The following is a 13,918-nucleotide window of genomic DNA, read 5'->3' as shown; positions in this document are numbered from 1 at the left end:
ATGTCAGGGAAGCTTTGAGCTCAACTAAAATGACGACAGCTGAAATATTTCTGAGCAAGAGGAAGACGGCTTCACAGCATAATGAATAATAACCCGACAGGTAAAACCACAAATATTTAAAGCAAACTGATACTTTTTCTTTTAATTATTTTCAGAAGTATGCCTAAAATGTCAACCTGATTAATTAGTTACAGTAGCATTTACAACGACACATTATGTCCTTTGAAAACCATCTGCCTAGCTGTGAACAAAGTGCAAACCAGAAACAACGAGGTATATGGTACATGAAAGTCACAATAATGGTGGGGATTTCACCCTAATACCAGTTTTCCAATATGCCTATTTGTTTATACATTAGGTAAATAGACATCAGAACTTTCACAAAGAAATCTTTTAGAAGCCTAGAGCATGTTTTGTTTACCTGTAGGCAAAGAGAACGTAATCTTTCACTGAATTTCTAGAAACCAGTATAGAGTGATTTTTGTGGACAGGAGTCTCATCAGCAGGAATGTCCACCTGACAGACTAGTTTGCAGGCGTCTGTCAAATCGAACACCTAAAAAACAATATGTTGTTTATAAATCAAAGACTATGGAACAAATACTACAAGCTCAATGAAGCAGAGATTAATTGGACACCGCAGATGTTTTTGATCGGTGTTTGCTCATTTTCAATAGAAATTCAGTGCTTTATATTTACTTTTAGGTAGCAAGTTTATAGAAGCCATAAGAGGAAGTACTTAAAGCAAAATACATTACAGCTTTTCTGTGTCCCTTTTATGCCCCAATCCTATGTTAGTACCAGCTCAGAAGAGACACAATCATAAAAGTGATCAAGAGTGCCATTTAGGCATATTATCACATGAAAAAGGTTCAAGTACGATCTGTAAAAATTATTTATATTGCTACTTGGGTTCTTAAATTTTGTTGCTGAGAAATAGACATTAAAAATGGTATGTGAGTAAAAAAAAAAAGTGACAAAAACCCTCCACCGTACAGTTTACAGAAAAAAAAATATCACTTGTGGAACAGTTGTAGGTCTGCAACCCTGTCTTTCCTCATTATCCCTTAGCAAACAGTGCTTCCATTGCAGCCAGGGGTTCTGGGTAATGAAGGTAGTTTCCCAGGAGGGGGAAGCAAACAGTGCACAGCTTGTTGGGATTGAAGGTTGAAAAAATGACGGTGGCTGGATCCAAAAGTTGATAAAAAGATTTCTTTATTGCAAGGACATACATCAAACATTCACAAGGCCTTGTGAGAGGAACCCCTGACGCGTTTCGGGCTGGCCTGCCCTTTGTCAAAGAGTATATTCCCCATTATCCCTTAGCAAACAGTGCTTCCATTGCATTGTTCTGGGTAGTGACATGCAAATGAGCACAGTGCTCACTCTTTACTTCTTATCCATTTTACCATGGACCCCTATAAGCTTATGCCGGCCGTATTAGGCAGCTTCTCAGCACAGCCTGGGGTAAAGAAGTGCAGCGCTAGTAAACCTACTCACAGGCAGCTTTTTCGACATTTGGGGTCTCATCATTTAGGGTATGTTTCTGAAAAACAATTACAGGCTCCAGGGCCGTAGAGATTGAATCTCCTTTGAACCCAACTACAAATACAAGACTTTCATATTGGTGTCCTGACCGAATCATAGCATAACACTCAAGTGCGAGGGTGGGAGCAATAGCATTTGTGTTGTGATCATCAGCTCAACTTAGTTCACAATGAATTCAAAGTTGTTTAGTAAGTGACCCAACTGTTTTATGAATGGTAAAAGGTGCACAATTATTTGTATCTCCTATAAAACCGTGATGTAAACGGGGGGGGGGGGGGTGGGGGGGGTAGGAAACAAAGAAGATACTTGATATACTTGGAAATACTTAAGAGTTCCAAGATAAACATTTGCTAGCCTCACCTTAACCAAATGGCTTCCATCAAAAAATGCCAAGAGGAGCTGACCATCCATGGCAGAGGTCAGAATAGGAGCATCCAGAGAGCCTCTGGCAGCGTGGATCATTTTCCCAAGAGAAAGATCCCATATTTGGAATGAGTTGTTCTCTGTGACTGCGACTAGCTTGTTCTGCATGCACACAGTAATCGAGTCGATGTTTCGACCAACTCCATGAAGGGTAAAAGTTGCTCTGCCCGTACTTAAGTCCCACAATTTCAATGTGCCATCTTTAGATGCTGTCACAGCTTTCAGATGCTGCTGTGCTTCTGCAACTGCTGTTATACTGTCAGTGTGGCCTAGACATGATTATCAACGCACAGCTAATTAGAATTTAGATAAAAAGTGTCGCTCAGAAGATGCTTAGTAGCATGATATTTTAATATAGCAAGATTTTTTCCTTTTTTTTATTTTTTATTTTACCGTACAAAATTCAATATTAATGTAATAATTAGGCAGCAATGTTTGAAAATAAATGAATAAATAATCACCACTGTCATCATAATTCAGATTGTTATAAGACATAAGGCTAAAATAATAAATACTAACTGGTGTCTGCAGAGGAAAAGGAAAAATAAGGATCAACATTTGTTTTAGATACAGTCACAGATTCTAGATTGTGTAGGTATTGTAGTGTACAACATTAACGTGTAAGTTTAACCTGAAAATGCCTTTTCTCTAATATTAACATGCAACCTAAAAATGCCTTTTCATAGTTTAAAACTCCAAAAATACTGAACGGCATGAAATATTAATTTAATAAGTGCGCAGTAAAATGACATTCAATAATAATCCCATCATAATAAATTATCTCCAGAAGTATAGCGAGAAGTAACGATCGCTGTGACTGTCACATTGGAAAAATATTTGTTAAATGAGGAAATCAACATTTAATTGTTTTTTAAGGCCACAGATTATAGCTGTACCAAGTAGTTTGTACATATATTTAGTTTACATTTCTAACAATCTGTGTAAAATTGCTTAGATCTTGTGAACATTAACCCAAAATAGCAGAACATACTTTCAAATGGAAGAAGTCCGGGCCAAACAGAATGATTCATTTATACAGTACAAGTGTTCCCATCATACAGTACCTGCTAAAGTCTCACACAGGAGCCTCCCCGGGGGTAGGAGACAGGTGAATGAAGGCACAAAAACAGGAACCGATGATTGTTCACACTGAGACAGCAAGGCGGGTAAGAATGGATACTTTCTTGGATCACCTGGGATGAAGAAACATTATACATTGCTACAGGTACATACAGTCACAAGTACACTCTATTCTGAGTACTTAACTATAATACTACATTTTGCTACAGTGATTGTAAATGCTTGAAAACTGTGAATTTTACCAATAAATTGAGAAGTACATTTTTGCCCCGTAAATCAATAAATAGCCTTCCCTCAAATATTTATGTGATTCATAAATTCTATTAAAAGAATCTCAGAAATGTTCACAATGCAAACCGAGACAGGAATACACTGTTACAGTCGTCTCTTTCAAGGCTCTACATTTTTCTGCCTCTCATTATACACTAGCATACAGACTAACTCTCCCTGATTGTTTGGGATACCCACGAGATACCTGTATGTTGTACTGTCATCTCGGGAATTGAGTTCTGCTACGATAGTGAGCCATCATATCATATTTATTCATTTAGATTTTTTTCTAACGTGCTACTCACCAAGAAACTCAGTATGCTGTTAACAGCACTAGTATGCCTGTTATAGCAACATAATATTTGTGTGTAAGACATGACATTAGTCTAAATACTAAACAGGGAAGTTCTGCACTGTTCTTTTGCTAATTGTGCAACGTACACACAAGTAGCACGCTATGCTCTCACATGCTGAAAGATTTGGCCTGCTGTCTTCTCTCCTTATCTGTACAATGTCAGGAGGTTAAACACTTCTATTTTCCCAACAGCCGTGTTCCTAAACACAAAAAGGGAGGAAGAATACCTTCCGCAGAATGGGATAAATACATGTGTTATGCTGGCTAAACTCTATGTTAAATAGCATATTTGTAGTATACTAATTGTGTTAATAGCTGAAGCCGATGGGTCATTTTTCTAAAATGCTGTTGTGAACATTTCTGCAAATTAAGAAAAATCTGACTAATTGACATACAGGCATACCCCGGTTTATGGACACTCACTTTAAGTACACTCGCGAGTAAGGACATATCGCCCAATAGGCAAACGCCAGCTCACGCATGCGCCTTTCAGCACGTCCTGAACAGCAATACCAGCTCCTTACCTGTACCGAAGCTGTGCGCGAGCGGGGAGACTATAGAGCCTGTTACAAATGCGTGATTTACATCAGTTATGCACGTATATGACGATTGCAGTACTGTACATGCATCAATAAGTGGAAAAAAGGAAGTGCTTCACTTTAAGTACATTTCCGCTTTACATACATGCTCCGGTCCCATTGCGTACGTTAATGCGGGGTATGCCTGTACTGTAAATCTCTCTGAATAAAAAGCGAATTGTTTGTCAGCGTGCATTTCAGAAAAAACACAGCTTACTTTGCTTGCTGTGACGAAAACTACAATCAAACACGCAATCTTGATACATTAAATACAATTTGATTTAGCCATTTTCAAAATGTGGACTTCCTTAATTATTACAATGAATGGTTATTAAAATAGCACTTTCTCACTATGAATATTATGAACTAAATTGGATTATAACAATTTCAGAAAACCATCCAAATGTATTTCTCTGTCTCACAATCCACTTGTTATTTCTTCGACCACTTTGCTGCTAGAAAGGCTGGTTATGGTTCATGTTTTTTTTTTTTTTTTTTTTTAAATATATATATATTTTACCTGGTGCTACTGGCTTGTCTAAAGCTTCTATCTGGTGCAGACGTCCTTTGAGTTGTGAAGCCAACTGACAAGGATCCCGTAGTAAAATCTTCTTGGACAGTTGAAGAACGTCAGACAACAGGTCCAAATCAAGTGTTGGTCTATTGAACAGAAAACACCATGACCAAAACACAATGGCAGAAAATAGATTTGCAGGCCGATAGCGCCCCATATTTTTTGAGAGAAATAAAAAAATGAAGGTCGTTTTGGAGACAAGCTGGCACTAAGAGAAGCATTATCTCGTTGATTGTCAATGTATCAAGGTACTTTTTACCGCTTTTGCCACGTGTGTCATTTGCAATTTGGAGAGTGCAAATACTGGACGTTCTGCGAAGCAAATTCTTTCTCTTGCTATCATTTTGTTTCTGATTTTTTACTCTCAGATGATGTACATTGACCATCAAATTCTGCCAGATGCAAGGAACTTGATTTGTTGCAACTATTGCAAAAAATTGTGCAGTGGTGCAAAGTGTCTATTTCTTTGCCCTGATACATCATTTCTTTACTTGCTAGTAATAGATTGATACTGTAAAATCAATGATAAATGTTAGCACCTCAGGGACAGTAGCAGCTTATTGGTCCACCCCATGCATCCCATGAAGAACCAAAACCAGCGAAGCACAAAATTATTTATGTTTATCAACTGGCAGCCTATCAACATTTGCAAAAATTAATTGCTTCTTCTTTGCAATCAAAAGGCATAAACTGTATTTTTTAAACTGGAAAAAAACATAAGACTTGCACCAAAAAGTCATAAAAATAATTAAATGTAGAATCACTTGTATATGTAGAAATATGTACTATAAAAACACATAGGGGCTTATTCTGTAAGCTCCGGTAGCGCTTTACTATGCGTTCTGCACGGAAAGCCCCATTCAAGTCAATTTCCGTGCAGATCGCTCGATACAGCGCTAACAGAGTTTACAGAATAAGCCCCATCGTGTGAAAATACTATACTGTATATCTGTTTTTAATTTATGTTCTTTCATATGTTTCTGCAGCATCTCCTTATCATTCTGCTGTCTGAATATTCCAGGCTGATTTTCCACTATTAAATACCCCTTCCAATTCTGTTGCAGGGTGCTATGCTTTGTCGGCTTCTTGACATCAAAGGTAGTAATAGTTTTTCAGTTGATTCTTGTACAATGAGTATCAACTATTCCCCAAATTGATCATTGATACAAGGCTAGCAAAATACAAACAACACAAAAAAATGAGATTGGTTGATTTACCAAGTGGTAACCGCTCTTACCAATAACGTTGGACTTTGCAGCGGCTTTTCTACACGTGCGATCATTGGTAAGAGCGGGTATAACTTGGTAATGAAACCCAATCTGGTTAATTTACCATTTGGGCTCGTACATTATATGGGACAGCGACAGGCCCTATTGTAAGGACGCCGTGTCTCCTACCTCCCGCGGTGTCCCGTCATGGCTCCACGCTACTCACCACTCCCGCCGCCGAGGCGCACAGCAACCGGTCCCGCATCTCCCCCTCTCTCCGTCCGGCTGCACGCGCATCTCCTGCAGGGCGTGCGCGCCGCCGGGGCAGACCCCCGCGCGCGCCAGTGCCTGTCAGCCGCCCTCTCACCACTGCATCACGATCCCACCCCCGGCGGGTGTCGCTCGCTGATTGCTGAGCATAGTCAGTCTTTGGTTGTGCTTGCTACAAGCCACTTCGCAGTCTATTCCTGTCTCATTGTTATAGATCCTGCTCTGTATCTGGACTCCTGACTTCTGGCACCCTTGAACCCTGGCTCTCTTATCGGACTTCTACCTTCTCCTCTCCTCGTCCCTGGCATTGGACTTCGACTACTCTTGACCTCTCCAACCCTGATTCCGGCAAGTACCTCTACGATCCAACACTCTCCTACCCTGACCCAGGCTATCCACAACTACTCTGCTTACTGGATCCGCCCACGCGGCTGTAGGGCGGTGGTTTACCTGTATCCCCACCTTGGCCTTGCGGTCCAGTCCGGTTTGTGGTGAGCACCCGTGACATTCCCATGACACGTATATAAGAGCTGTGCACTACCACAACACCTCAGTCATCAGCAGAGAGAGGACATTGAAGATGTACATCCGATAAGAAGAATTGAAGAAAAGCTTTTATCCCCCCCCAAAAAATATACATAGAAGATTATTCTTCGGTCTGCAGGTAATCAGACTTCAAAGGACATGGATGAATGTGGATGAAGTTGTATGTTTTATTTTTCTTTCTTTAGGCCATCAAGTGGCAAAGAGTGGATCAAGGTGAGCATTGGATTATTCTTATGGATTAGGATCTGTACCCTGAAGATCTTGGAGTAGCGCAACATGGTTGGGGTGAGTGGTTTTATTTTATCATTAACCCATTTGGTGCCAATAAGGCTACCTAGACTTTCATTGAGACGGCCTAGATAGCCTCACTTGCACTCAAGGGATTAATGAGCACTTTATATAAACCTTTTAGCCAGCCTTGACTGATGTGGCTGTAAGTCATTCTTAAAAGGGTTGGTTGGTAGGTGTGTTGGTGTGAAGGTATGAGGAGTGGGTGATGGGGGATCAGTGGCAGGCCCAATGGGGGCAGGGAGATTGGGGTTTACCCCTTACTTGTCGTAGTGCATAGTAAGACATTGCTAGACATTATTTGCAGTAACCTCAAGTATCAATGCTTATGAGACTCAATGCTGTGGAGGTAAGTGCATTTGAGTGATATTTTGTGTTTTTTGTACGTGTATATAAATGCTTAATCTCTGTCATACTGGAAAAAGCCATTAGCACTGGATCTGGCACGCAAAGGTTACATTTTAACAATGGTGATCACACAGCAATAGATATTTATCTCATAGACAAAATACTATAGGGAAGCAATAAGATATGTTGTAGTAATATTTTACATTGGCTATTAATGACCTTACCTTTCAGGATTTATGGCTGCCTTTAGATCCTCCTGGATACTGACAACAGAAGTGGCCCAAGATTTATGTAAGAGGTACTCATAATTAAATAAGCATTCCGTTATCAGGCGTGTGATCTGGTTAGACTGGATGAGGTGGTGTGATATTCCTAGGATTTTACGAAGGTTAAACACATGGCAGGTTCTTCTCTCATGCTTCACAATCCAGGATAGAGGCATCATTAGGGTGATTTTGTCCTCTGTGCTAAGAGTATGGCGGCTCCTATTACCTAGGTAGTAATCAGCAAAGGTGGCATGGATGAAAAGCTGCGCATCACTTGACTTCACATATCTGCTCATACAAACAGCCCTAAAAGATGTATGAGCCCAGTTAATGGCATAGGTGTCGTCTGTCCTTTGTTCCACCACATGCATCCCAAGGTCATTCCGTAGCTTTACCCAGAGTGATTCTGGAAATACTGACACTGTTACATTCTGGTACTGCCTTATCTCATGCATGACCCCTTGGTCTAGAGATAACAAGTCCAACAGTTCCTCTAGAGTAATACCATTCCTTGACAACGAAATGAAAGATGCCGTTTTCTTCAGCACCTGCTCCCCGTAGTTTTTCTCCAATCGCCCTAAAATCCAGGAGTACATCTTAGAGATGTTGGGAGGCAGGTACGTTTCTTTATCAGGGGTATAGGATGTCCATAAACATGTTTCCATGTATGTACAGGCCATATAAAGTGGAAGTGGGCAAGCAGCACAGGCATCCGACAATACTTTCCTCTGGTGACATGTGAGTCTACGGTGGTCTCTGTCCAACCAGAATTCATTCATCTTAGTTCTCTCCGCATGGCTGAGCCGAGGTATCTGAACAGCATTTTGCCGCACTGTATGTTTCTGCAGAGAATCAACACAGTTATTGCTACTCTGAAAAACAGGGACCTTATACATTATGGTTTCATTTTATTTTCAGAAATGGTGACCTTTCAGGCAGCAACTTACATACTGTACAATTAAGGTGCAAGGAATAATAGTGGCACACTTCAAAGATAAGACAGCACAGTACAAGGGAAATCACAGAAAGGTCAACTGGGTCTAGCCATGCACAGTAAAATTCCATTACAGGTAAACAGACACCCCCACCCCCAGCCACCCCCCCCCCCCCACTGCTCCCCAAATATTGTGTTTTTATCCATTCTGTTTGCACCAAAATATGGTGAAATAAAATACAGCACAGAGCTGTTTAGACAGTATTACACCTCGTGAGCGGCTGTCTGTCAGCTTCTTTACGCTTTATAAACAAGACCTTATAATTACAATGCATGGAATTATATAATACAATAAGTGAAACAAACAAAATCAGACAATAGAAAAGGAAATTACTCCCAATGTAAAGGCTCATTATGTTTTTGTTTTATCTAATCAAGCAATGCAGCATTCAATGAAATAAAGTTATTACCTGTAACAGTTTGAAGGAGGAGCAGTCTGACTCGGTAGAAGTAGAGACAATGAAATAGATGTGTTGGGGTAGTTCTGTGGGTATCCAGGAGAGCTTACTAGCTTCATGCTGCTCTGATAGCTCGTCTATGCCATCCAGGGCTATCATTAGAGGCCTGCTCTCAGTGGTAAACTCCAGCAATGTTGCAAACTCATTTGTTAGCCCTTTTAGGTCCTTAAAAAGTAAATATAATAGATTTTCCCCAGTCACTAGTGATAGATTCAGATAAATATTAGAAACATAGTAGATTTTGCATCCACAAGGAATACCTGTTCTGAAGAGCTAACAATCTAATGTTAGTACATAAGGCACAGAGGGATAAAGTGGCTTGTCCAATGTCACAAGGAGATGGTACTAGGTTATACACCATGTTTTCCCACTATAAATCACTTTACACCTAATTCAATCCTTTCCGCAAAAATACATCCAGTAGCAAATAATCCTGTTGACGCTAATAAAGAGTTATGTACAAGGATAAATAACATTCACATGCTAAGGGCAGTGGATGTTTTTATACGATATTCTAAGAATCGTGAGTGTCGGGAAAGTCAAGAAAAAGCAGCATGCAGCACACACACATTACACTGTGTATATATATCTATATATCTTATATATATGTCTCAAATAATGTTTGTGTGTGTATGTCTATTGGACAGCTCATTGGCCTGTGGGTCAGGCATGGAGGAGCCAGGCAGGGAGAAGAGACACACACGCACACTCTCCTCACACCGTGACCACGTGCGCCTCTGACCAACACCACACACACACACACACAGAAACATACCCCTCTCCCGGTGCCCGTCACTCTCCCCCGTCAGCCGGACCGCAGCTCACCTTACACACACACACACACACACACACACACACACATACACACCCCCTCCTGGTGGCCGTCACTCTCCCCCCTCAGCCGGACCGCAGCTCACCTTCCCCCCTCCTGGTGGCCGTCACTCTCCCCCTTCAGCCGGACAGGCCCCGCACCTTCCCTGCTGCAAGCTTCCCGGTGGCTCCGCAATAAAATTTTCCACCTCACCATGTCGCAACATTCCCAGCCGCACCATCACACTCACGTGCGCCGCCCTGCACCGGCTCCCGGACGGAGGGGAAGCGCGGCGCGGCCCTCCTGCCTCAGCTGCAAATTCCAGGCTCCTCTCCCCTCGCTCCCAACAAGGAATGGAGGGGAAGCGCGGCGCGGGTCTCCTGCCCCAGCCTGCCACTCTTGCCCCCCCTGCCACTCTTGCCCCCCCCTGCCAACTTCCCGAACCCACCTCCTGCCTCAGCCAGATACCACGGGGATATCAGTGCCAGGAGGGGAACCGTCTGCCGCCAGGAACCACCACCCGGTCAAGGTAAGTCACCCACCGTCTCCCACCCACGCACTTTCACCCAGTTACCCACCGTCTCCCACCCACCCAATGCCACCCAGTCAAAGTCAACCACCCACCCACACACCCAGTCACCCACACACCCACCCAGTCACCCACACACCCACCCACCCACCCAGTCAACCCAGTCACCCACACATCCACCCAGTCACACACACATCCACCCAGTCACCCACACATCCACCCAGTCACTCACCCACCCAGTCACTCACTCACCCACCCAGTCACTCACCCACCCAGTCACTCACTCACCCACCCAGTCACTCACCCACCCAGTCACTCACCCACCCAGTCACTCACCCACCCAGTCACTCACTCACCTAGTCACTCAGTAACTCACTCACCCAGTCACTCACTCACCCACCCAGTCACTCACTCACCCACCCAGTCACTCACCCTCCCAGTCACTCACTCGCCCACCCAGTCACTCACCCACCCAGTCACTCACTCACCCACCCAGTCACTTACCCACCCAGTCACCCACCCACCCAGGCACTAACCCACCCACTCACCCACCCAGTCACTCACTCACCCACTCACCCACCCACTCACTCAGTCACCCACTCAGTCACCCACTCACTCAGTCACCCACTCACTCAGTCAACCTACTCACCCACAGTTAGTCAAGTGTCAGTCACCCATCCACCCAGTCAGTCACCCACTCACCCACCCATTCAGTCAGTCACCCAGTCAGTCACCCAAAACCACCCACCGACCCCACTCACCCACCGACCCCACTCATACTCACCCACCCACCCACTCACCCACCCACTCACCCACCCAACCCAGTCACTGAACCACCCACCCACCCAGTCACCGAACCCAGTCACCGACCCAGAAAAAGTCACCGACCCACCCACTCACCCACCCAACCCAGTCACTGTAAGTCACCGAACCCAGTCACCAACCCAAAAAAAGTCACCCAGTCACCGACCCACCCACCGACCCAAAGTCACCCACCCAGTCACCGACCCACCCACCCACTCAGTCAAGTGTCACCCACCCACTCAGTCAAGTGTCACCCACCCACTCAGTCACCCACCCACCCACACACCCACTCAGTCACCCACACACTCAGTCAACTCAGTCACCCACCTAGCTGTCAAGGGGGGGAAGCCCAACCCTGTCGCCCACCCCCCCCCCAAAATTACATCCCGGGCAACGCCGGGTATATCAGCTAGTATATGTATATATACCTAAGTGTGTGAGTATTACTTGGATTGTTCATGGGAGGGGCTTATCCTGCTTACGCTATGATCCCTTTCAAATTTCGGTGTTCTAGTCACACCTTCGTCAGGACTAGGTGTCTGCTGAGTGCATGTGTATATGCAGTTCTTTTAGATTCACCATAAACCATATTTGGAAGCACTCACTGTGCAATATGAAGCTAAAAGCAGACTGGACACTAGGCATACAATAATACGGTTATGGTGAGCCAAAAAGTGCATATTTCAGAATCTATGCCAAACTTTTTTTTTTTAACTCTTTTTTTCACTTTAATTTTGTTTGGTAGTAGGGGGTAGAGAAAAAGCGAGGGAGGGTACAGGATGAAGAGTATCATACTTTTAAAGAAAAGGGATAAAAAAAAAAAAGAGATTTATTTCCAAAGCCCATCTTGTTTACTGATTATGTTCAATCTAAATAAACCGAAGCTGCATGTTCATTTGCTGCTGTTACCTCAGAGAAATGCATTGAAAGGTTGTATACTTCAGCAATCTGGCAGCAAAGACTTTGGAGCAGCAAGCGTGTGTTTCGAATCTCACCGGTAATGCCAATAAATCGAGTCACCACCCTAAGGTCCCTGGTTTTTACAAAATATAAAAAAAAAGCCAGGTTTACCTTTTGCAGTGCGCATATGAATTGAACAATTAGTCCAGTAAAGTCCAGTATTATGTCCTTTGCTGTCAGAGGATACTGAAACACATTCCTTATTATACTGACATGTATACAAATTATAAAGTGTAGAAGCAGAGACACGGAGAGATGAAGGACTTAGGGGGTTATGAACTAAGCAGTGATAAGTGGGTTTTCTGGGTGCTATGCACAAAGCAGTGATAAGTGCTTTTAAGTGAGATAACTGCCTTTATAGCGTGATACTGCCTGCTGTGAGATTCACAAAGCAGTGATAACAGTGCAGTATCGTGCTATAATGGCTTTTTATCCCACTTAAAAGCACTTATCACTGCTTTGTGAATCTCATAGCAGACAGTATCATGCTATAAAGGCATTTATCTCACTTAAAAGACTTATCACTGCTTTGTGAATCTCCCAGCAGGCAATATCACGCTATAATGGCTTTTTATCTCACTTAAAAGCACTTATCACTGCTTAGTGCATAACCCCTGATATATCAAAGTCTCTAACTGCAAAGCTTGGGCACAAATATTACACCAGATGTACAGAAGAAAAAAATCCTATTGATTTCTATGTTGGAAAGCAACAGAAAAGTCTTTGTTGTATTTGTTGCCCTTGTATTTCACCAAGAAAATGTTGATAGATAATTCCAAGAGCACAAGTGTCAGAGTTACCAAATAAACACACAAGTTAGGTTATTCATCACGAACACTTGGCCACTACAGGACATCACATTCTCCCATATACAGTAACAACTCTCTCACTAGCAAATAATGAAAACAAAGGCTCAAATAATGACATGTATTAGGTCATAAAGTGAGACATGCTAAAGAAAGTTGTACACATACTCTGTTAACTGCCATTAAAACACAACTTACCCTGCTATCCACTGTGATGCTAATGTAGCTACCTTTGCTATAATAGCGCTTTTACCGCTGCCAGGCTCCCCATGTAATACGATCAGATGTCTGTTGCAAGACGTAACACAGTGTTTCATCTCTTGCAAGAAACACTCACGTCCTATAAAACTTTTTACACTGTAACAAAGAGCGGAAATGAAAGAGTAAACACAATAGATTTTCAGGAAACTGAAGATACAGTTAGCTGCTTCAATGACACAGTGCACCTGTAAAGTAGTATCATTATGTATAGAGCGTTATCCACTGGTTTGTAGATTGTAGTGCAAATATATTTCACTAATCTAACTGCAAAACAATAATGATATCTTTAAATGGGGGGGGGGGGGGAGGTTTGACCATAAACCTGCTAGGATTCAATCTCATAATGTTCACTTGTCTACTGCTCTTATCTCTGTTATACACTGTATGTAAACTGATCATGCAAAGTTAGGTTCAACAGTATACAGAATCAGTTTTTTTTTTTTTTACTGCGGTGGCTGTTGGAACATTTGGAAAATAGTTTCAGTCTTATCTTCATTAAGACATATTTGAGAGCAGGCGTTAAATAGCACTTACTTTTAATT

At 42.6% G+C, this 13,918-nt stretch overlaps 1 protein-coding gene across 2 annotated transcripts in view; it reads right to left on the bottom strand.

Moving 5' to 3' along the window:
- LOC142501163 (uncharacterized) overlaps positions 1 to 13,918 on the bottom strand; it is a 113,265-nt gene that overhangs the window by 46,078 nt on the left and 53,269 nt on the right. For both annotated transcript variants that reach the window (XM_075610631.1, XM_075610638.1), the window contains 8 exons: positions 13,314 to 13,472; positions 12,259 to 12,382; positions 9,158 to 9,370; positions 7,712 to 8,595; positions 4,774 to 4,913; positions 3,035 to 3,163; positions 1,908 to 2,239; positions 422 to 555 (listed from right to left, as the gene is read on the bottom strand). In XM_075610631.1, the coding sequence (XP_075466746.1) occupies positions 422 to 555; positions 1,908 to 2,239; positions 3,035 to 3,163; positions 4,774 to 4,913; positions 7,712 to 8,595; positions 9,158 to 9,370; positions 12,259 to 12,382; positions 13,314 to 13,472 (2,115 nt within the window). The remainder of the gene's footprint in view (positions 1 to 421; positions 556 to 1,907; positions 2,240 to 3,034; positions 3,164 to 4,773; positions 4,914 to 7,711; positions 8,596 to 9,157; positions 9,371 to 12,258; positions 12,383 to 13,313; positions 13,473 to 13,918) is intronic.

Source organism: Ascaphus truei, chromosome 1, assembly GCF_040206685.1.
Source record: "Ascaphus truei isolate aAscTru1 chromosome 1, aAscTru1.hap1, whole genome shotgun sequence".
Classification (NCBI taxonomy): Eukaryota; Metazoa; Chordata; class Amphibia; order Anura; family Ascaphidae; genus Ascaphus; species Ascaphus truei.
The sequence above is the reverse complement of the archived record's forward strand: the minus strand, read 5'-3'. Positions and strand labels throughout refer to the sequence as shown.